At 52.9% G+C, this 24264-nt stretch overlaps 1 protein-coding gene across 1 annotated transcript; it reads left to right on the top strand.

The window, feature by feature from the left end:
* The first annotated feature begins 497 nt into the window (after positions 1 to 497).
* Positions 498 to 19592, top strand: LOC147602048 (uncharacterized). Its single transcript, XM_086743467.1, has 10 exons — positions 498 to 706; positions 1485 to 1599; positions 1867 to 2040; positions 2127 to 2233; positions 2684 to 2821; positions 11552 to 11687; positions 11802 to 11879; positions 12354 to 12506; positions 13316 to 13483; positions 19464 to 19592. Exons 1-10 carry the CDS (start codon positions 498 to 500, stop codon positions 19590 to 19592), a joined length of 1407 nt encoding a protein of 468 aa, XP_086599593.1.
* The last annotated feature ends 4672 nt before the right edge of the window (positions 19593 to 24264 follow it).

Below are 24264 nucleotides of genomic sequence, written 5' to 3'. Positions count from 1 at the left end.
CTGGCCGCCTCCGGCTCCGCTTTTGGGGACCCGCAGCCCCAGGCTCCGCGGCCACGCGCTAAGGGCAAACGCGGAGCGGGCGAGGCGAGGGCCGCTTCGGCGACTGCCGCAGCCCCCGGCCGCGGGGGCGCCCCGACGCCGCAGGCAGCGTAGACTCCGCAGTCTGCGTACACTTACGGAGCCTCCAGCCAGCCTGTCACCCTGTGACGCCCCCGCCGCGCCCTCTGTGACGCCCCCCGCTGCCGCTGGAAAGCCGCCCCCGGCAGCCGCCGCCGCTCAGTGCTGTCGCCGCCGCGGCGGGACCGGCAGCGCGTCTCGGGCCGGCAGCGTCGGGGGCTGCGAGCCGCGGCCGCCGCTCGGGGCTCCCCTCTCGGCTCTTGTCGCCCTCTCTCCGCCCTCTCCCCGTCCCTTCCCGTCCCGGGGCTCGCCAGAGCCCGCCGGCCGCCTGCTGCGGCTGCTCACGCCGGGCCGGCCCGCGCCCTCGTCCCCGCCGCAGCATGCAGAGCCTCCGCGGACTCTTCAGGAGGGGGCGGCAGCGGCCGCCGTCCGGCAGCGCTCCCGCGCCCGGCGCCGCCGGGGCCTCCGAGCAGCGGCAGAGGGGCCGGGGCGGGCTGCACAGCGCGGCCGCCGACGGCGACCTGGCCCAGCTGCAGCGGCGCTGGTGGCTGAAGAGACTCCGCATCAACGGGCGCGACGCCAACAAGCAGTAAGGGCCGGGCACTGCCCCTAGCAAAGCTTCCACCCACCCCGGCTGCAAGAGCCGGCAAAGCCCAGCGGGGTCGCAAGCGCCCTCGGAGCAGGGCCGGCTCCACAGCGCTGGCCTTGCCGGAGGCCTGCCCAAGCTGGGACCGGAGCCGGCGGGTGCTCCGCTCCGCCCTGCCCTGCCCTGCCCTGCCCTGCCCTGCCCTGCCCTGCCCTGCCCTGCCCGCCTGGTGCCTGTAGTGAATCTTGTGTGCGGCTCAGCAGGCCTTCGGCCAGGCACAGACGGCTCCTTTCCTGTCGCCAGACGGAGTGGCTTGTTTGAGCAGGGCACGGCTTCCCCTTGCTGTTACAAGTCCCATCCCCTGCGTCTCTGGGCACGCCTGGCGCGGGACTGATCCGGGGAAAACCCAGGGCCTTGCGCAGTCTCCGCAGACTTACGCAGCCTCCGTAGACTGCAGGCTGCCAAGACGCGGTCTCCTTTTGCTGGCCTGGGTGGCTGGGCAGTCCTGCTGGAGGCCTTGGCACAAGAGCCTGCTTGGGCAGGTTCAGTGACACAGCTGAGGAAATGCCTCCTGACTCAACTGTCCCCTCTTGGGGACTTCTCCTAGACAGCCCCAGGCTTTGGGTGTGCAACTGCTGCCACCGGCTCTGAACAAGAAAGCTTGCTTTCGGCTTCCTTTTGGCAGCTGAGCTTTGTGGCCCCATGTGGCGAGTTCCACAGCCTGAAACCATGTCTTCAGCTGTCTCTCTGTGACAGCTAACTGAATATCTTTAATTCCTAGGACGCCTCTGCACCTTGCTTGTGCGAACGGCCATGCAGATGTCGTTCGCTTTCTGGTAGGACAGAAGTGCAAGCTAAACCCTCGCGACAACTATAAGAAGTCGCCCCTGATGAAGGTACGTGGAATGTGTTATGCTGTTGTACGTTGGGCTTATCGATTACGCGCTGAGCGATACATACCTCGCGTGACTCTTTACATAGGTCTGCATAGAATTGTATCCTGTGATTCTACGAAACAGGCAGGTTGTAGTCAGCGGGGATGGGGCATATGTTGCCTGATCTTTGCAGACGCTCGTACTTCCCAGTGTTGGGAAGATGCGGGAGTTCTGACAGAGAGAAACGTAGACGTTGGAAGTTATTCTGCCTTTGTGTCTTGTTTCCAGGCAGTAGAGCACCGGCACAAAGAATGCGCAGCTATTCTGCTGGAGCACGGTGCCAACCCTGACCTCCACTGTGCCAGCGGCAACACTGCCCTTCACCTGGCTACCATCATGTCTAGCAAGTCGCTAGTGGAGCTGTTACTTGAGCACAATGCCCATATCGATGCTAAGGATGATGTAAGCTTGGATTTTGCGTAAGGCTCCTCTTCTCAACACTTGCTTGACTTTTCTCTGTTATTCTAAGGAGATTATATCTCTTTCAGTTCGGGTACACTCCGCTTGCTGTTGCGATCACGAGGCGCTGTCACGAGATGATTGAGTTGCTTCTTCAAAAAGGAGCTGACGTGCACGCTCAAGATAAGCATGAAAGGTGAAGGCTTTGTCAAAAGTGCGCACGGGACTCCTTAGCATTGTTCAGGCTGGACTGATGGGAGGCATCGGAATGAGCTTTGCAAAAGAACCTGGAGCTGCGCAGAAGGAGCTCCTTCTGCGTGACTTGTGAAAGCAGGCCCGCACCCGGCGGCTCTCTCACCTCAGGGGACGATTGCCGCACTGAGGACTGCAAGAAAGCGTTGGCTGTGGTGCCGCCGACGCACATGCACAGACTCCCCTGTCTGCTCTGGGCAGGTGGTTGGCCTGGAGACCTCCTGCGGTCCCAGCATCCTGAATTCTCTGATGCTTCCGTGTGTTTGGCTGTGCTTTCACTCCAGCTCTAGGAGAGGGGAAACGAGTTGTTTGGGAAGCAAAGAGGGGTTGAAGTAATGGCAGTGCAATGTCTGCAGAAGCTGATGTATTTCCTATCATCTCTTGGATGCTTTAGGACCATTCTCATGCTTGCTGCTGTTGTTGGGGATATGAATATCATACGACTACTTCTTCGGCATGGTGCTGATCCTTCTCAGAAAGACGTGTTTGGTTGCACAGTTACGAATTATGCCACAGTATCTCCATATGCTGAGTAAGTGGTTGACATCCTCGTTAGAGCAGCTGCATTGTCAGAGTGTCCGTGCTGATGTAGGGCCCTTTTTGGTGCCATCAGCAGGGTTGAATGAAGTGTTGAGACCTTTGTTGAAGCCGGGCTCAGTGACATCTTCTGATGCATCTCTTTCCCTGTCAAGAGTGGATTTGTAGGTTCAGGAAAACTTTCCCCCACAGTTCTCCCTGAGAATTCTCCCAAGTGTGCTGCCAAGCTTCACTCCACCAAACTGACTCGCAACTACCTGCCTTTTGTTTCAGAGGGGATCTAAATGATATCCTCTGAGTTCAAGCATGTTTGAGGGTTGCTGTAGCAAAACAAGATGGTCATTCCTTCCCTCCAGGCTTCTGGCACAGTACCAGTCTTGTGCTAATGCACCACTTTGCACAGCAGCCTTGGTCAGGCGCACGGTTTTTAAATTTTCTTTTCTTGTTTGTTTGGGGTTTTTTTGTTTTGTTTGTAGTTCTGCTTACGAGGCAAACCTGAAAGTGGTCTCTCTCCAGATCCCCAACTGACCCTCTGCCAGGGTTGTTAGAAGATAACACCTATGCAATGTACTGAACCCCTGCAGTGCCTGGAATGCAACCGCAGTCTTTGTTGGGCTCTTGATATCCCACCTAGGAGGTCTGTAACCTCTCAGGTCCTCACACCAACCATGGGAATTTCCAAACCCGTTCAAAGTCAGGACTGGGTTTGAGGAGACATCACCCTGGCTTGAAAGGTGACGAAGTGTTGCTGCAGCGTTAGGATAGCGTCCTGCTGAGGTAGAAGCCTTGTTCTTAGATGTCTGTCTGCCGGGGGATTTTTTAAGCTTCCTGGCCCTGGAAATGGAGAGGAGGTGTAACTCTCTGCAGATGGCTAGGAATATGTGTAGGATGTCTCACGAATGCCTGTTGCTCTTTCAGTAGAGCGTGGATGAAAGTGTGTGGGGGGGTGTGTTTTTACAGAATGCATTTCCTTCCCTTCTGTATATAGCACTGCAAAGCAACTGGAAGAATATGGGCGCTGCAAAAGGACGGGAGATTGTTCTGCGGGAGGCACAGAAGGCGCAGCAGTACTTGACAGCTCTTGCTCTGGGAAGCCTGCTGAATTTCCCTTGGGCGCACCTGCACTGGCCACAGCAGGTAGGATCCTTCACCATGAAGGAGGTGATGACGACAATGCACTGTGGCCTGCAGGAGAACGCGTAAACGCTGACTGGAATGCAGGGGTGGAGAGATGTGGAAAGGCAGATTGAAATAGCAGCTAACAGCAGCAACGTGCTTCTTACACCCTCTCTAGGAGTCTTGCCAGCAGCAGGAGCACAGCAGGAGGAACAGTTTGATTCCCCTTCTGATTATGAGGTACCTTCTCTGAAGGGAAGGCAGTGGGGCCCCACTGGCCTCCCTTGCTTTTGGTCTCATTTCCCTCTGCTTCAGCTTCCTCCGCACGCTCCGAACCGGGACCTTGCCATGCTGTGCTGGTTTTCACGCCTGTCTTAATTTACACAGTCAGATGATGAAGGTCCAAGTATTCGGCCAACCATTGTCATGGTTACAGCGGATGTCCACCACGGAGCCCGCTGGGAGCCAGTTGCAGAGGAGCCCGGCAATGGTAATTTCCTGATGGACTAATGGTTACCTTTGTAAGCTTCTCTAGACTGAAGTGGACAGCAAAAAGCAGAGTGAAATAAGCACTCACAGCAGCATCGCGTTTCTTTCCTCTTTCGTAGGTGACTTGCCAGCGGCGGGAACAGAACAAGAGGAAGATGAGGATTCCTCTTTTGATTCTGAGGTAGAATCCTAGACCCAGAATCATTGTGGTGGGAAAAGTCCCTGAAGATCATTGAGTCTAACCACAAATGTTACACTGCCATGCCCACCCCTAAACCGTGTCCCTAAGTACCACATCTATGCATCTTCTGAACACCTCCGGGGACGGTGACTCAACCACTTCCCTGGCCAGCCTGTTCCAGTGCTCCATAAGCCTTCCAGCAATGAAAGCTTTCCTAAGAACCCAGCTAAACCTCCCCTGGCCCATCTTGAGGCCATTTCCTATGCTGCTATCACATCCCTCTTGGGCAAAGAGAGCGACGCCCACCTCACCACCACCTCTTGCAGTGAGGGGCCCAAAACTAAACGCAGTGTTCAAGGTGTGGCCTCCCAAGTGCCGAGTCCAAAGGGACAATCACTTCCCTAGCCCCGCTGCCCACACTGTTTCTCATACAAGCCAGGATGCTGTTGGCCTCCTTGGCCAGCTGGCCACACTGCTGCCTATATTCAGGCACCCGTCAAACAACACATGCGCATTACCGGGCGATACACATGCGGGCGGTGGGAGGGGGGTTACGAGGGGGGGGGTGGGTTGGGGGGATAGGGCTAGATTTCTCGGAACCAGCTCTCCATTCACGTTTTGCAAGACAACAGGAGTTGCCTTGCGAAATAACGGGAAGCCATTGCTCGGGTGGTGGTTTGCTGTTTCAACAATGTTGAGACAAATGTTTGACACAGTCTTTTACACCACCCCGTGGCTCAACATTGTTGCCTCAGAGACGGAGTTCCATGGTGGCATAAATGATAGAGGAAAGGAGAAAGAAAATAATAAAAAAGAGAAGAAGAATAAAAGAAAAAAAAAAGATATATGCAATTCTGAACATTATTGTTTATCATTTAGTGTACAAAGAGATATAAATGCTAGATACTTCGATTTAATTAACAATATCTTATCTAAGTAAATTACAAAACCAGAACATTAACATATCAACATTTATCTTACAACTAAAAATTTGTCCCAGGCCAAGTTTGAGGCTTATGGCTCTGGGGGATCAGAAGAAGCAAGTAATTGTTTACAAGGACAATCATAAGATAAACAAAGATAAACCACCAAAACTATAGCAATGCACAACATCATAAATGCCTCAAGATAAAGCACCATCAAAATGTTAAGCATTTTGTTCACTTCTGCAACCATTTCTTTTCTTTGGCAAAACAGTTCAGTTTTTGCTTTTTGGTGAGGCTGGCGACCAAGTCCTCGTGGAGCTTGTGGCTGTGGAATTCTGGCCCACCGGAACGGGGGTCTGGATACACAGCAGGAAAATGGATTTCCCTGCCTCCAACTCAGAGCACAGTCAATAAACAATGACACTATAAATTTGCTGTCAATTTTATATCACCCCGTGGACCCATGGTGGTTCCAAAAAGAAAAAAAAAAACCACAAACCAAAAGAAAACAAACAAAAAAAAACCCCAACCAAACAAAATCTCATATCTTTCCATCGTCTAGCGATGTTGAGACATTAAGTAACCTTTTCAGTCTCTATCACCACCCTGTGGCTCAGCATCGCTCACCAAGGTTGAAGGGGGAAAAAAAAGAAGAGGGAAGGGGGGGTGAAGGGACTTAGTTATGCTTATAATATACGTATGGCCACAAAATGGGTTTATATTGTTGTATGATACGTTGAGGGGTTTCTTCATTTTTAATATCGACCACCCCAAGGTAACATACCTTAATCCAGGTCACATATAGCAATTTGTGGATATGATGTTCACAGATCCAATGATGTCAAATAACCTATTCAAAATCATACATATAACACAAATAAAGATTAATAGATTAACCATGACTATAGTAATCATCAAAACCATAGATTTAAATATCAATAATATTTTTCCCACCCTGTGAGTCCCAATATTTTCCTAAAAAAAAAGTTTTAGGTAGGTTTCCAGGTTTGCCTTCAAAGTTATATGATTCTAACAGTTACGTGTTTGGTTTGCCGTACAAACCTGATATGTTTAACCCCATCAGGTGAAGTCACAGTGGCCGCTTGCATGCGAGTCACCACGCTTTGGATTAATTGAATTAGGCACAGTATAATACAAGGCGGGGGGCGGGGGGGGCTGTTTCTGCTTGTTTAGAAGGAAGAAGTTTTTTCGACAAAGTCAAAATTCCACATTGCTCCACCTCACTCTGCATCAGTGCGGTGATTTGTGCTCCTGTGTCAATTAAAAAGGTTACTGTTTTTTTTCTGTGGCCCTACAGCCACTGTAATCAACAAATCCCCTTTCACATTTAAGGTGAGTTGTTTTATAAACATCCACCCTCCGTTTCCCCCCCCACCTTCGGGGAACGGAGGAACTAGTTTCCCATCACCCTCTTTTCTGCATCAGTTTCTTCCCCAAGGTCTATCCATGGTGGGGCACTAGGGGTTGTTCCAAAATTGACTTTTTGCCCCGATCCTGTTTGTACAAGTTTCTCTAATTTCTGTGTTGGAAGCCCATCCATTACATCTCGGGGAATACCTGTCTGGAGTCCCGGTTGCTGCCATTCCTGACGGCCGAGGGGTCTCCCTCTCCCAGGATCAGTAAGTCAGACCGACTTAAAATCGTGACTTCTCTTGACCAGTGCTGGCCAGCCTTCACCTTTTTCTGTGGCTCTTGCAGCTCTGGTTTCAGTTTTTTGCCCGAATCCACCAACAGGACCGTATGTCCTCCCAAAATTTATGAGTTCTTGGGCTACTTCTCCCCATGTCCACACTTTCCTCCCTGTCCTTCTATGATCAGGGGTCACTGTTCCCTCCAGAGCACCGGTAAGTCTGTCTGCCACAGGGGTACTTTGTATCTTCCCCTGTAGCTGGATCCCAATGGGTTTCAGGGAATCAGGAAGTCCTCAGATTAGAGGAGTCATCTGTTCGGGATCCACAGGCATCATCATTGGAGAGCCCTGGTTAGGTTTGAGCTCTCTATCATACATCATTTGCAAACAAGCAGCCTTCTGCACACTCTCCACCAGTTGACCCACTGTGCCCATGATGGCTAGGGGGTCTCCCCTCTCCAAAGGGTTCAGCCCCCCAGCCCAATATGCTGCCCTCTGTGTCAAAGACCATGGGGCCCGATAATTGCCGGTAGTTAAAAATACACCTGGACACCAATATCCTTCCGCTTCCTTTTCTGACAACAAGATTCCACCCCCCCCAACAACGACACTCTCCAGACATCCTCTGTGTCCGATTCCTTTGAAGTCCTTGCAAAATCCTTCCTTAATTTTGCCAACTCAGTTGCTGTAAACGGGACCTCTTTAGTAACAACTTGGGGATGGTTATCGGTTTCTCCCTCATACACATATTCAGTTTTAACTAGGGGATACATGTGAGGGGGGTTCTCTACAATTTCTTTTGCTTTTTGCAAGTCCCCCTGAGGGTAGATTTGCCTGATTCCCTTATCTTCTAACTTCAACTCCACCTCTCCACACGAGTCATTTTCTCTCCACAATTCTTCTGCGGGGATCTCATCACAAACATTTGCACATTTGCAAGCACCCATCTCACCAAAGAGGGGTTATTTCGTCCTGAGAGGGCCGCACCACAATTTTAACCACAATTCCCCCCCCACACACTCCCAGGAGGGCACACCTTTCAAATTTCACAAAAGGGGGGGGGCCACACCATAATTTTACCACAATTCCCCCCCAACATACACTTTCAGGAGGACACACCTTTCAAATTTCTCACGAAAGCACTTATGTCACAAAAGAGGAGTTATTTCGTCCTGGGAGGGCTGCACCACAATTTTTTTTACCACAATTCCCCCTCCACACTCTCAGGAGGACACACCTTTCAAATTTCACAAAAGGGGCTTGTCTTTTGCCCAATTCTATCACTGTCCTTCTCCGGCTCTTTTCCTCGCAGACAAACAGAACCGCGGATCCGGACTTTGCACTCGCTTTGTACCAACGTAGGTCTCAGTCATACACACACACACACACACTAGAATTTCAAATAAAGCAACTGGACACTTTCTGTTTCTCCGAGAATCCTGCCGACTACGCCAATTAAATAATGTCACGTTCCGATTTCGGACGAGAGGAAGGCACCCTTGCGTTCTAGCCGACCTCAGACGAGTCTGGGAGGCTAGGGGCGGCTGGACCGACCTCTCACACACCGGAGCGTGGTTTTGTTCGTATTCTCGAGAACAGAATTAAGACTCAAAACGGAGTCAAGTGCCGGGTAACTTTATTAACCCGATAAGAAGTTTGCAAATGGAAGAGAAAGGAGAGAAAGGAAGGAAAGAGGGAAAAGAGTTTCAGTTGTAATAGCTACCGCCACAGAGCTGCGGCGTCCTGACAGTCCAGTTCGCTTGATGGGGGAACGATCCGGCCGGTGTTGGCCGTCTCGATGTCGGTTCCGTGGATGTGTGTTCCGGCGAATGTGTATTCTGTTGAATGAAGTGAAGAGTAGTGAAGTGTAGAAGTGTCGAAGTCTCGAAGAAAGTGTCTAAGTCTAAGTCTAGAAGTCTAGAAGAACCTTCTCTAGACTGAAGTGGACAGGGAAAAGCAGAGTGAAAAGCTTCTGACGTCCTTTGTAGGTGCCTTGCCAGCAGTGAAAGCAGAACAAGAGGAAAATGAGGACTCTTCTTTTGATTTCGAGGAAGAGTCATAGAACCAGAATCACTGTGGTGGGAAAAGTCCCTGAAGATCATCGAGTCCAATCGTAAACCTTACTCTACCATGCCCACCCCTAAACCGTGTCCCTAAGCACCACATCCACGCATCTTCTGAACACCTCCGGAGATGATGATTCAACCACTTCCCTGGCCAGCCTGTTCCAGTGCTCCATAAGCCTTCCAGCAAATAAAGTTTTCCTAAGATCCCAGCTAAACCTCCCCTGGTCCAACTTGAGGCCATTTCCTATGCTGCTGTCACATCCCTCTTGGGCAAAGAGAGCGATGCCAACTTCACTACCACTTCCGGTCAGGTAGTTGTAGAGCGAGAAGGTCTCCCCTCGGCCTCCCTTTCTCCTGACTAAACAACCCTACTTCCCTGCAGCGCTGCTCACAGGACTTGTCCTCCAGACCCTTCACCACCTTCCTTGCACTTCTGTACACAAACTACAGCACCGCAATGTCTTTCTTCGAGTGAGGGGCCCAAAACTAAAGCCAGTGTTCAAGGTGTGGCCTCCCAAGTGCCGAGTCCAAAGGGACAATCACTTCGCTAGCCCCGCTGCCCACACTGTTTCTCATACAAGCCAGGATGCTGTCGGCCTCCTTGGCCAGCTGGCCACACTGCCGCCTCATATTCAGGCACCCGTCAAACAACACCCCCACATCCCTTTCCACCAGGCAGCTTTGCAGCCACTCTTCCCTATCTAAGAAGGACTCCCTGGGGTCTCCCTGGCCTCCCTTGCTTTTGGTCTCATTTCTCTCTACTGCTGCCTCCGCCACATGCTCCAAACTGGGACCTTGCCATGCTGCTGCTGCAGGCAAGCTCCTCAGTTTGGACTGGGATGAAGGAGGTCAAGCTAATGACTCGGCTCTCCTACCAGCTGTCCTTTGAGCTGGACTTGTAGTACAGGATTGAAGCAGTAAAGCTTCCCACCAGTTATGATCCTCTGAAATCCTACCAGGCTGGCGCTGTGAGGATTGCTGTTTTTCCTCCACATAGGTCTCTTCTCCACATCCAGTCCGTGTCAAGCGGTTGCCCATGGGGTATACAGCCTAGACGCTTTGCTCCCTCTGTCTACTTCCTCTCTGTCTCTTGGGCAGGTGTTCTTCAGTTCCTTTTGAAAGCCCTGCTCCACAGAGATGCCTAACACGCTGCTTCTGTTTGCCGTTCTCCTTCGTTCCGTCACCTGATACAACGTTATGGGTGTTGGCTGAAGCAAGAGCTTTGCAAGTGGAAGTGGGTTCGGGATGAGTCTGTGGCAGTTTTTACGCATGTCTTTTAATCTACACAGTCGGATGCTGAAGGTCCAAAAACTGGGCCAACAACCATGGTGCTTCCTGATGCAGTCCACTATGGAGCCCGCTGGGAGCCAGTTGCAGAGGAGCCCAGCAATGGTAATTTCCTGGTGGACTAATGGTTACCTTTGTAAGCTTCTCTGGACTGAAGCGGACAGGGAAAAGCAGAGTGAAATAAGCACTCAGAGCAGCATCGCGCTTCTTTCCTCTTTTGTAGGTGCCTTGCCAGCGGCGGGAGCAGAACAAGAGGAAGATGAGGACTCCTCTTTTGATTCTGAGGTAGAATCCTAGAACCAGAATCATTGTGGTGGGAAAAGTCCCTGAAGATCATTGAGTCCAACCGCAAATGTTACACTGCCATGCCCACCCCTAAACCGTGTCCCTAAGTACCACATCTATGCATCTTCTGAACACCTCCGGGGACGGTGACTCAACCACTTCCCTGGCCAGCCTGTTCCAGTGCTCCATAAGCCTTCCAGCAATGAAGGCTTTCCTAAGATCCCAGCTAAACCTCCCCTGGCCCAACTTGAGGCCATTTCCTGTGCTGCTATCAAATCCCTCTTGGGCAAAGAGAGCGACGCCCACCTCGCCACCACCTCTTGCAGTGAGGGGCCCAAAACTAAACCCAGTGTTCAAGGTGTGGCCTCCCAAGTGCCGAGTCCAAAGGGACAATCACTTCCCTAGCCCTGCTGCCCAGACTATTCCTCATACAAGCCAGGATGCTGTTGGCCTCCTTGGCCAGCACATAGGTCTCTTCTCCACATCCAGTCAGTGTCAAGCAGTTGCCCATGGGGCATACAGCCTAGACATTTTGCTCCATCTGTCTACTCCTCTACCTCTCTATCTTGGGCAGGTGTACCTTGGCCCATTTTGAAAGCCCTGCTCAATAGAGACGCCTAACACAGTGGCCCTGATAGCCCTGTATGCAGTCCATTGCAGAGGAATGTGGCAATGGTAATTTCCTATTGGGACTAAGTGTAAGCTTCTGTAAGCTTCTCTGGAGTGAAGCCGATAGGGAAAAGCAGAGTGAAAGAGGCACGCTTCGTACCTCTTCTTTGTGTGTCTTGCCAGAAGCAGAAGCTCTGCAAGAGGAAGATTTTGACTCCTCTTCTGAGAATGAGTTACTTTCTCTTCCACAGGTAATGCAGAAGTAACGCTTCTGTAGCCCCAGTGCTGAAATGCGCTGTGATGCTGTCGTGTTGCTGGGGATTCCTTTCCTCCCTCTCGGTCTTTCTCTGTTCTTGTTCGCTCAGATTTCTGCACCGGGCAGAGAAGAGCTTCAGCTAAAGAAGGATGCTTCAACTCAGGCAGATTGTCGAGGCTACAGACAGGTGACTGTTAAAGGCTGATCTCTGTACAGAGAGCTTTTCTTCGTACTGAGTTCATTTTCAAGTGCTGCTAGGAGGACTTTAGTGATTCTGGACCTGAAGTGTATTTTGGACCTCCTCTTGTTCGCGTTGTGAAGCAGAAGAGCTGCATAAAGAGAGAAAACTCTTCGGTGACACATCGGTGACACATCTGCTGTATTTTAATCCAAAGCCTTGCCCAACACAGGAGCGATATGAATATTTTAAAAATGGAGCAAATATGCCTTTTGAAGAGCAGCTCTGCAGGCCACCCCAGAGCTGGATGCAGTACTCTAGGTGGGGTCTCATGACAGCAGAGTAGAAGGGGAGAACCACCTCCCTCAGCCTCCAGGCCACCCTGAAGACCGATCTAGTGACATCATCCCATGAGTTAAAGCATCCCTCACGTTGTCATCTTCTTACTGATCTCTCCGTGCTCAGGGAATACCATTTCTTTAGACGTGGGTCAGGCAGCTGCAGCAGGAGCTTACCAACGCTTTCAGAAAGAACTCCCTGGCAGAAGCTTCACTCAAAGCTAAGAAGCGCTACAGCAGCCACCTGCAGGAACAGAAACTGCAGCTGCAGAAGCAACTGGACAGGTCTAAAGCTAAGGTATGGACAAAGCCCGTCTCTTGGCTCTTGGCAGGGGCCCCGGCCTTTCTGGGAGCAAACCAGAGTGGGGAACTGATCCATTCCTGGGGGTCTGGTGTAACCCAGGCTGGTTCAGCACACGCCTAGCTGTGATGAGGGGGCTGGGAGGGAACAGCACCGCTGCCTTTGGTGCCTGGCTGTTTGCACCGCTGGAAGCAACAGCGGAGGGCTGCGCTAAGGTGGCCTTAGTACCCTGGGCACCTTTGCAACAGGAGTAGCTTGAGAAACATGTAAGCGACTCGCCTTGTTTTAGAAGCGCGGCGCCTACGATTAGAAAGGCCACTAACCGTGAAGTGGCTCTGTCCTTAAATGGACAAGGGTGTGTGTATTCCTTTCAGAGAGCTGCTTCTCAAGTTTCATGGAGCACATGTATTTGCTTCTCTGGGGTTTGGCGAAGCAGAGTGTGTGCTGATGGAGAAAGAGTAGGCATACTGGAGTGCTGTGGCGGTGCTTTCTTGTATTCCCTCATGACATCATCATTGTTATGGAGTTGAAAAGTCACTTCAGGAGCAGAAGGAGCTTCTAACTGGGTTGGAGTAGCCAACAAGGGGCTGCAAAGTGTTTGGAGCCCTTGAGAGAGGAGGACAAGGAGTGTTGGGGCAGCATTTAGGAAGCACTGTAGGAAATCAATGTAGATGTAGGACAGGGGCCCCTGTGTAGAAGGTCAAGAAGTAACATGGCTTTTGGCAGTTGACGTGAAAGTCAAAGCAGTCCACTCCTTTTTATCAAAGCTAAGCTGGCTACTGAGGATTCTTGTTGCGGTCTGACAGCGGCAGGAATTGAAAGAACGGCGTATCTGGACTGAGTGTTATGCCGAGTCCCTGAAGGACACCACAAAGAATAAGGAGAGGGAGCTAACCACTTCCAGGAACATGCAGGGCCTTCTGACCTCGCCTTGTGGAACTGCGGGTGTCCAAGAGCTGGAAGAACGCAGGCAACGATAAGGAACCAACACAGTGGAGCAAGGCTTCGCTTTCTGCCATTGTGTGAAAACAACAGGACTCTCTTCTTGCGCCCCAGCGAGACAATACTACACAATTTTCAAAGATGCTTTTGGCTTAGATGAGGTCCTTTCACATTCCTCTTTTGGGATTTGTGCTCTGGTGGACTTCCGTCATAAGTCCTGTACTTCCTTTTCAGGCTCCAAGTTGGAAAGGCCAGGCTGGAAGCCACAGCCCGGCAACAAGCCAAGACCATTGAAGCCCTTCAGAAAGAGCTGCCAGCCTCTGCCTCAGGAAGCTTGTCGGAGCCTTCCCTCTTCATGAGCTACAGAGCCTAGCTCCATAATCCTGTGAGGAATTTGTAAGATGAGGTTTTCCTGAAAAGCCTAGGAGAGGTCAGTTCCTCTGTTCTACTGAGTAGAGGCTGCTCTGAAAGTCCTGCTGGCCCATTCCCCAGCTTTCCGGCTTTGAGAGTTGTCCCATTATGCTATCACAAATCCTACTTCATGCCGTCTTTGTTAGGGGGTTGACAATAATGCACCGGCTTAAGTATTGTCTGCTTTAGACCAGTTGTGAGGTTGAGACCTCAGGCAGCACTTCAGACAGTCATGCAGTACCAGGGATTTGGTACCTTCAGTTGCAGATCTGTGGTTGAGAGTTCCAAGAGGAGACTGGACTTGGGAGAGTCGTGTTACCTTCTTTGTGGAGAACACTGTCTGCACCTTCTGCATAAGGATCCTGTTCCTGTGCTCCTCGTGTGATGTATCTTTTCTATTTTGAAAATGTCAGAGTGAAAGCAAGAAAGTGAAGCAGGCGGTCAAGTTGAAATGCCAGTCAGAAGCACTTCTGGACGAAATGCGGAGAAGGAACACTGTGCTGGAGGAAGAACATAGCAGGCATGGCTTTTTAGTGCTTTAAAGAAATGTCACGTTGAGTAGAAGTCAAGCTTTACTGAACTCTGATGTAAAAGCACGTACGTAACGGTCTGTGAGCAAATTCAAGCCCCGCATTCGATCTTGCACAGTGCTCCTGTGCATGAGCCTATGGTTTTAAAAAGCTTCAAAAGGCCTTGCAAATGCAGACTGCCTGCAGTTCCCCTGGGAGGGAAGCGAGTCTTTTCTTCCTCCATCCAGGTAGACTTTGGGCCCTCCAAGTGATGCTGGAGGGCTGGCTCTTCTCAGTAATTCCTGGCCTGTCGAGCACCTTACAGATGAAGCAGGCCGTGACTGTGCTGCTTACATAAGAGTACGTGAGAAAGGCCAACTTGCTTTGCTTCATGCTTTCCTTACTAATTTGCCATGCAGGCTGAAGAGGCTTCTGGAGAGATATCAGACAATTCTGATGAAGTATGCTGGGAGAAAGAGAGAGCCTCAGCTCAGTTTCCAGGGCAGAGGTGAAGAAAGAGCTGTTCTGAGGTGGCCAACAAAGTTGGTAAACTAAGAAGAAAGGTGAGCTCTGGGTTGTTTGGTGGAGCTGAGGTGATTATTTTTCTCTGCTGGAACCTGTATGATTCTTCCCCTATACTTTTTCTCCATGTTGCTCATTATCTGTTGGCTGTATGTTGCAATTGATTGGCTTCTCCTGATGCTCCTGCTGTTGATGTAGCAGTAGTAGATGATGATGTTGATGGACACAGATGTAGTTAGCATGATGAATAAAAGACATGGGCCAGGAGTCCCAGCAGGGCTACTAAGGTCAATGGCATGAGACTAGCATGGTGGGTCACAGCCAAATAGAGCTGTCTAAAAGAGATACGGGAGAAAGAGCTGGACAAGGAATAAGGCAAAAACCGCAAGAAGCTGATCCGTATCTCTGTGTAACACAATCTTCCAGGTGTGTCTGTTGCCCATGGGCTGGAACTTTGTTGTTGACATGTATGAGTGACTGGTTCTCGTTATTTGGGTCTGTGCATTAGTGCTGTACTTTCAGGATCCACTTTCCAGTGCTGCCTTTGGCCCAGCCTGCTGTAAAGCTAACACACAGCCTTCTCTTTTCCTGCCCTTCCCCAGTCGCAGCTGAACCTCCAATGCAGTTGGTGAGGAGAAGCTGCTGGAGCAGAGGAAGTGCCAGTGCCCGAAAACAGAGTGCTCACGGGAAGATGAATGAAGCCTGGAAACCTTTGCCTTCCACCTTGTGCAACCACTGCCCTGCATCTAATTCCAAGTGTTCTGTTGCAGCTTGGTATTTAATGAACTGTGTCATCTAGTACGTGTCTTAGTTCTGCTGCCCAATTGCAGCGCTTCAGGCCTAGCGGGTTTGGATGAGGAGAGTCCTGCTTTTGAAGGCTCGTTCAGGCTCTCTTCCCATGCAGGCCCTTGGCACGTCCCTCTCTGCCCTCGCTCTGAATGAAAATCAGTCCTGCAGACGTCTCCGAGAGGGAGCACGCGTCTGTGTCCTTTTCCTCTGCAGAGGCTTGAACCATGATTGTGCTCAGAGCAGGGACTAGCACTGAGCTACTGGTAATCATCAGTTACCAGACTCTTGCTGCCTTTTCAGAGCAATCCTCCTGGTGCTCAGGGCAGAAGGTGCTGGGTGAGCTTCTGGTAGCCAGGGAAGCTTTGCAGATCGCACAGAGATCCGATGGATTTGGAGCTCGCCAAGGGGAAGGGTGTGAAGGAGTGGGCACAAGCTGGAGCAGGCGGAATCCCTCCTCAACCTAAGGAAAAACCTTTTCTTTTCTGAGGGTGGTGGGAGAGCGGTGCCAGGAAGCAGGGTGCTGTGCTGCTCCCTCGGGGACGGGGAGCCAAAGGGGCTCCCATGGCAGCAGGGCAGGGCCCAGCCTCGGCCTATCCGAGAGAGGGGAGCAGGGTTGGGCCAGGGCGGGCAGCCAGGGCAGCAGACAGCCCAGAGGGACAAACAAGTGCCTGCAGAGGCAGCAGCTCTGCGGGCAAGCCAGGAATTCAGGCCAGGCCGGGCTGGGGTTCAGACCCACGGGTGGCAAGCAGGGTCAGACACAGCCCAGTGATGGCCAAGCAAGGCCGCGGGGAGGCCAAGGGCAGGCCGGGAAGACAGCCTGCGGGCTGGGGCCTGCACCAGTGTTGACGCGGAAGTCACGGACACTGCACACGACCAATATGATCAAGGAAATGCCGCTTTATTGTTGATACATCCCGGTTAATATAGCCCTTCTAATTCCCTATCATGCACAAGCTCTTTACTAATTGGCTAACTAGATCATGCACGCGCTCTTAGCTAAAATATGATTCGTTAAGTCTCTTTGTTCATGCGCACGGTCCTCTCCACCTGCATCCTGCTTCACGTTCTGCTTTCAGTCACGTACACCAGCCTTTCCTCCTCCTTTCAAGGTTGCTTCATCACTTTCTCACAGACGGCCTCCGCGATGTCCTTGAAGCCTGCTGCTCACAAACATAACAACTCCTTTTGGTCTGGATTGTTCGCTAAGTGTCCTTGATTCTCCAGATATCCAACACACCAGCGTGGTCCGCGGCCAGGCACAGGCACAGCTGAGACAGAGCTGGAGCCAGCGACGCCATGACAGAGCTCAGGCAGGGCCTGGAGGCTTCTGCCTATGCCTCAGTGAGCATCTTGGGCCTATGGGCTGGAGGCCCAGGGGCCTGGGGTGGGGCTGGACACCCTGGCTCAGCCTGCTGGTGGCTTATTTGTGCCACAGAGAGGTTGTGGAGTCTCCATGCCTGGAGATGCTCCAAACTGGACGTGGCCCTGCACCACCTGCCCTGGCTGACTCTGCTTGGAGCAGGGCGTGGACAGACTAGATGGATGAGATGAGGTCCCTTCCAGCCTCAAGGATGCTGTGCTTTCAAGGCCCAAATATCTCCAGTGACACGGAAGTTTCACGCTGCAGGCACTGTTTTATTGGGCTAGACGTCCTGCCCGCTCTAATGCGCGTGTCTGACCTGAGCTGTAACCGTAGTCTTCCTTGGGCTACATGCAACAGACAAAACAACTGCAGACTGTATCCAGCGTCTCCAGGCACAAGGATGGCAACAGCCTTCTCGGACACCAAGTCATCTTGTGATGTGTGTTGCCGCCAGTGAAGAATGGCCATAGAGTTAGCCAGGCAAATCTTGATTTCCAAGCCCAGGTCATGAGGAAAGAGCCTTTGGGGACTTCTCGAACTCCCCAGCCAGCAGGTCCTCATCTCTTCTGCACACCTTCAGGAAAGCTGCTGAGAAAGTGCCCTAGAGGCATTGGTGTGCCACCCTCTGGGTGGCTGGGCCAAGCCATGCAGTGCCACCACTCTGGAAATGAGGGCTACAGCAGAAAGAAATGAGTCTCCCTCTCTCCCTCAGCTGAAACAGTTTCCCTAGGTAGTTCCCTTTGCTGCTGCAGAAATGCTTTTGTCAGTGCAATGCAGAAGGCAGCATGAGGGAAGCCACAAGCAACTAAGAGGGACAGCTTCGTAAACCACTGACAACAATTATGCCATAGCCTCAGGCAGAGCGAGAGGACCCCTGTGACACTGGTTGCTCACCAGGCAACACCAGCTGTATCATAGCTCTGCAGGGTCAACTCGCCAGAGTTGTTCTAGTCTCTCATTGGGCTTTCCGCTAAGAGCTTGCCAAGCTGACATTCAGATGCATTTTTATACTTTTGGGACTTCTGTTTCCCACAGCGCAGTTTGAGACCTGCAAGTGGAGAAGAACCATCATGCTTCAGGTCTGGCTGGGCTGCAGTGGAAGCTGACAGCTATGGAGGTCCACGTGGCCCAGACCCCACCTCTGCAAACACAAGCAGGTAGCTAGCTAGGCATTGCAACTTTGACAAGACACTCTTTCACAAATACACAAAGTGCACTTGGCAAAACCAGACTGACATAATGCTCCACCTCCTCTCCAGGCAAACACCCTTCACACTCGTGAGTTAACAGATGTCCTGGCTCTAAAACCAAAACGGCCTTTGGAGGACACCAAAGGTGTCTTCAAACAGTAAACCGCACCCATTCTTCGCATACTTGAGAAGGAGAGCTCTGCCAAGGAACACTGCTGCAAAGTCCCAAGAAAGGGACCTTTACAGGTCCCTTCTAACCCTAACTATTCTATGATTCCCAAGGCAGCAGCGAGCTCCGTGGTCATGTGTAAGCGGAAGAAATCTGGCTGCTCAGCAGTCCACTCAAAGACTCCTGAGCGCAGCACTTGCCCTGATTTTGCTGCGGGGCAGGGGGAGACAGCTCCAGTGACAAGACAGCATGAGGCAGGACCAGACTGGCTCTGGCCCTCGCTCCTCCTCCTCTCCACCATCAGGTAGCTGCTAGGCATTAGGTAGCTTCCGAACTCCCACACAAGCAGTTCAAAAGGTCTGACTCAGGATCTCTTCTCTAGCTGGTAGCAGGTGGCACAAGGGAACAATACATCCAAACAAACGCCAATATTTTTGGTTTGCATGTCTGGCACTGGTTCTCCCCAGAGAGCGAGTGTCAGTGCCAGAAGCAGCCGGTGGAAGCGCAAGAGTCTTTTCTCCACGCAGGAGACTTTCTTGGCATAGCACTGCCCCAGCCACCCTCTGTGTTCTGCAGCAACAGCTGAACAGAGCACAGGAATCAAGTGCAAGGGAACATTTTCTTTTCTTGCTATCCTGACAACCCCCACAGCTGCTGCCAGTTCTGTCTGTCCTACACACATGGCACTGCTGCCTCCAGCTCAGCACTCGGGCGCATCCGGAGCGCAGGTTATGCCGAGTCCCTGAAGGACGCCACAAAGAATAAGGAGAGGGAGCTAACTGCTTTCAGGAACATGCAGGGCCTTCTGACCTCGCCTTGTGGAACTGCGGGTGTCCAAGAGCTGGAAGAACGCAGGCAACGATAAGGAACCAACACAGTGGAGCAAGGCTTCGCTTTCTGCCATTGTGTGAAAACAACAGGACTCTCTTCTTGCGCCCCAGCGAGACAATGCTACACAATTTTCAAAGATGCTTTTGGCTTAGATGAGGTCCTTTCACACTCTTCTTCTGAGATTTGTGCTCTGGTGGACTTCTGGGAGAAGGCCTCTACTTCTTTTTCAGGCTCCAAGTTGGAAAGGCCAGGCTGGAAGCCACAGTCCGGCAACAAGCCAAGACCATTGAAGCCCTTCAGAAAGAGCTGCCAGCCTCTGCCTCAGGAAGCTTGTCGGAGCCTTCCCTGAAACCGTGAACAGGAACGCCTGTGGTGTCATCTGCAGAGCTTTGTACCGTCCCGACTTGAAATTTCCCAGCCGGGCTAATTCGGGTGTTGGTGTCAGTGTAAAGAAGGTGCCTTTGCCCATGGCCAACACGAAGCAAATGAGCCTGGGCAGGGCTCACGTGCTACACGCACCTGGCACTGTGTGCCGAGGAGCTGACGCACGTTTTCCTCGGGATCGCAGGAGCTGAGCCGCCTGGCAGGAGAGCACGCCGGGGGACTGACGCGCGGATCAAACTCTACAACTCGGAGAGCCTTATAAAGCAGGCATGTTTATTCGGCGCCGGGTGCGTGGGGGATCGCTCCTCCAAAAGCACACACACCGACAGCACATTTTACCAAAAATGTATACGGTGCAGGTATACATATTCATAGGATTGCACAATACAGACATACATATGCATGAGCGAGGCGGGGTTATTAAAAAACACTTGCGTAAGCATTTCAGATCTGTGTCTGGTGGTCGTTCACTTCTTCTGGGGTCTTATCTTCCTCCAGATGAACTTCAGTCATTCACCCACGCTCTCCTTTCACTGGGTGATTTCAGCAGTTTCTTAACGACTTCTGACCAACATTGCAGCTCCCGTTATCCTGTCCTTTGCTGGACGTATCAGTCCTCGACAAATACCAGTTTCTGGACAAATACCGGTCCCTGACAAGCTTAAGCGAGTTTCAAGGCAAACAGGATCGTTAGGCGTTGTCCAGCAGACAGCGAGCCTCCTGAATCAAGCAATATGCAGACAGTTACTCCCCTACATCAAGCAATATTTAGCAGAGAGTTAATTCCCGGTATCAGGACATGTGGCCACGGCAGCGCGCGCGCCTCGTCCCGGCGGGGTGCGCGTTCACACCAGCCTCGACGGGGGGGTCACTGCGAGTGAGGGCGAGAGCCAGGCGAGAGACCGCCCGACGTCCCCGCCCGCCCGAGCCAGGCGCTGGCCGCCTCCGGCTCCGCTTTTGGGGACCCGCAGCCCCAGGCTCCGCGGCCACGCGCTGAGGGCAAACGCGGAGCGGGCGAGGCGAGGGCCGCTTCGGCGACTGCCGCAGCCCCCGGCCGCGGGGGCGCCCCGACGCCGCAGGCAGCGTAGACTCCGCAGTCTGCGTACACTTACGGAGCCTCCAGCCAGCCTGTCACCCTGTGACGCCCCCGCCGCGCCCTCTGTGACGCCCCCCGCTGCCGCTGGAAAGCCGCCCCCGGCAGCCGCCGCCGCTCAGTGCTGTCGCCGCCGCGGCGGGACCGGCAGCGCGTCTCGGGCTGGCAGCGTCGGGGGCTGCGAGCCGCGGCCGCCGCTCGGGGCTCCCCTCTCGGCTCTTGTCGCCCTCTCTCCGCCCTCTCCCCGTCCCTTCCCGTCCCGGGGCTCGCCAGAGCCCGCCGGCCGCCTGCTGCGGCTGCTCACGCCGGGCCGGCCCGCGCCCTCGTCCCCGCCGCAGCATGCAGAGCCTCCGCGGACTCTTCAGGAGGGGGCGGCAGCGGCCGCCGTCCGGCAGCGCTCCCGCGCCCGGCGCCGCCGGGGCCTCCGAGCAGCGGCAGAGGGGCCGGGGCGGGCTGCACAGCGCGGCCGCCGACGGCGACCTGGCCCAGCTGCAGCGGCGCTGGTGGCTGAAGAGACTCCGCATCAACGGGCGCGACGCCAACAAGCAGTAAAGGCCGGGCACTGCCCCTAGCAAAGCTTCCACCCACCCCGGCTGCAAGAGCCGGCAAAGCCCAGCGGGGTCGCAAGCGCCCTCGGAGCAGGGCCGGCTCCACAGCGCTGGCCTTGCCGGAGGCCTGCCCAAGCTGGGACCGGAGCCGGCGGGTGCTCCGCTCCGCCCTGCCCTGCCCTGCCCTGCCCTGCCCTGCCCTGCCCTGCCCTGCCCGCCTGGTGCCTGTGTGCGGCTCAGCAGGCCTTCGGCCAGGCACAGACGGCTCCTTTCCTGTCGCCAGACTGAGTGGCTTGTTTGAGCAGGGCACGGCTTCCCCTTGCTGTTACAGGTCCCATCCCCTGCGTCTCTGGGCACGCCTGGCGCGGGACTGATCCGGGGAAAACCCAGGGCCTTGCGCAGTCTCCGCAGACTTATGCAGCCTCCGTAGACTGCAGGCTGCCAAGATGCGGTCTCCTTTTGCTGGCCTGGGTGGCTGGGCAGTCCTGCTGGAGGCCTTGGCACAAGAGCCTGCTCGGGCAGGTTCAGTGACACAGCTGAGGAAATGCCTCCTGACTCAACTGTCCCCTCTTGGGGACTTCTCCTAGACAGCCCCAGGCTTTGGGTGTGCAACTGCTGCCACCGGCTCTGAACAAGAAAGCTTGCTTTCGGCTTCCTTTTGGCAGCTGAGCTTTGTGGCCCCATGTGGCGAGTTCCACAGCCTGAAACCATGTCTTCAGCTGTCTCTCTGTGACAGCTAACTGAATATCTTTAATTCCTAGGACGCCTCTGCACCTTGCTTGTGCGAACGGCCATGCAGATGTCGTTCGCTTTCTGGTAGGACAGAAGTGCAAGCTAAACCCTCGCGACAACTATAAGAAGTCGCCCCTGATGAAGGTACGTGGAATGTGTTATGCTGTTGTACGTTGGGCTTATCGATTACGCGCTGAGCGATACGTACCTCGCGTGACTCTTTACATAGGTCTGCATAGAATTGTATCCTGTGATTCTACGAAACAGGCAGGTTGTAGTCAGCGGGGATGGGGCATATGTTGCCTGATCTTTGCAGACGCTCGTACTTCCCAGTGTTGGGAAGATGCGGGAGTTCTGACAGAGAGAAACGTAGACGCTGGAAGTTATTCTGCCTTTGTGTCTTGTTTCCAGGCAGTAGAGCACCGGCACAAAGAATGCGCAGCTATTCTGCTGGAGCACGGTGCCAACCCTGACCTCCACGGTGCCAGCGGCAACACTGCCCTTCACCTGGCTACCATCATGTCTAGCAAGTCGCTAGTGGAGTTGTTACTTGAGCACAATGCCCATATCGATGCTAAGGATGATGTAAGCTTGGATTTTGCGTAAGGCTCCTCTTCTCAACACTTGCTTGACTTTTCTCTGTTATTCTAAGGAGATTATATCTCCTTTCAGTTCGGGTACACTCCGCTTGCTGTTGCGATCACGAGGCGCTGTCAAGAGATGATTGAGTTCCTTCTTCAAAAAGGAGCTGACGTGCACGCTCAAGATAAGCATGAAAGGTGAAGGCTTTGTCAAAAGTGCGCACGGGACTCCTTAGCATTGTTCAGGCTGGACTGATGGGAGGCATCGGAATGAGCTTTGCAAAAGAACCTGGAGCTGCGCAGAAGGAGCTCCTTCTGCGTGACTTGTGAAAGCAGGCCCGCACCCGGCGGCTCTCTCACCTCAGGGGACGATTGCCGCACTGAGGACTGCAAGAAAGCGTTGGCTGTGGTGCCACTGACGCACACGCACAGCCTCCCCTGTCTGCTCTGGGCAGGTGATTGGCCTGGAGACCTCCTGCGGTCCCAGCATCCTGAATTCTCTGATGCTTCCGTGTGTTTGGCTGTGCTTTCACTCCAGCTCTAGGAGAGGGGAAACGAGTTGTTTGGGAAGCAAAGAGGGGTTGAAGTAATGGCAGTGCAATGTCTGCAGAAGCTGATGTATTTCCTATCATCTCTTGGATGCTTTAGGACCATTCTTATGCTTGCTGCTGTTGTTGGGGATATGAATATCATACGACTACTTCTTCGGCATGGTGCTGATCCTTCTCAGAAAGACGTGTTTGGTTGCACAGTTACGAATTATGCCACAGTATCTCCATATGCTGAGTAAGTGGTTGACATCCTCGTTAGAGCAGCTGCATTGTCAGAGTGTCCGTGCTGATGTAGGGCCCTTTTTGGTGCCATCAGCAGGGTTGAATGAAGTGTTGAGACCTTTGTTGAAGCCGGGCTCAGTGACGTCTTCTGATGCATCTCTTTCCCTGTCAAGAGTGGATTTGTAGGCTGAGGAAAACTTTCCCCCACAGTTCTCTTTGAGAATTCTCCCAAGTGTGCTGCCAAGCTTCACTCCACCAAACTGACTCGCAACTACCTGCCTTTTGTTTCAGAGGGGATCTAAATGATATCCTCTGAGTTCAAGCATGTTTGAGGGTTGCTGTAGCAAAACAAGATGGTCATTCCTTCCCTCCAGGCTTCTGGCACAGTACCAGTCTTGTGCTAATGCACCACTTTGCACAGCAGCCTTGTGCAGGCGCACGGTTTTTATATTTTCTTTTCTTGTTTGTTTGGGGTTTTTTTGTTTTGTTTCTAGTTCTGCTTACGAGGCAAACCTGAAAGTGGTCTCTCTCCGGATCCCCAACTGACCCTCTGCCAGGGTTGTTAGAAGATAACACCTATGCAATGTACTGAACCCCTGCAGTGCTTGGAATGCAACCGCAGTCTTTGTTGGGCTCTTGATATCCCACCTAGGAGCTCTGTAACCTCTCAGGTCCTCACACCAACCATGGGAATTTCCAAACCCCTTCAAAGTCAGGACTGGGTTTGAGGAGACGTCACCCTGGCTTCAAGGGTGACGAAGTGTTGCTGCAGCATTAGGATAGCGTACTGCTGAGGTAGAAGCCTTGTTGTGAGATGTAAGTGTGCCAGGGTGGCTTTTAAAGCTCACTGGCCCTGGAAATGGAGAGGAGGTTTGTCAGATGAGACTGTAGCCAGCAGGGGTGTGTTACTCTATAGAC

This window comes from Chlamydotis macqueenii, chromosome 1, assembly GCF_036417535.1.
Source record: "Chlamydotis macqueenii isolate bChlMac1 chromosome 1, bChlMac1.mat, whole genome shotgun sequence".
In the NCBI taxonomy this organism is placed as follows: Eukaryota; Metazoa; Chordata; class Aves; order Otidiformes; family Otididae; genus Chlamydotis; species Chlamydotis macqueenii.
Note: the sequence above shows the minus strand (reverse complement) of the source record. Positions and strands in the feature narration are given on the sequence as shown.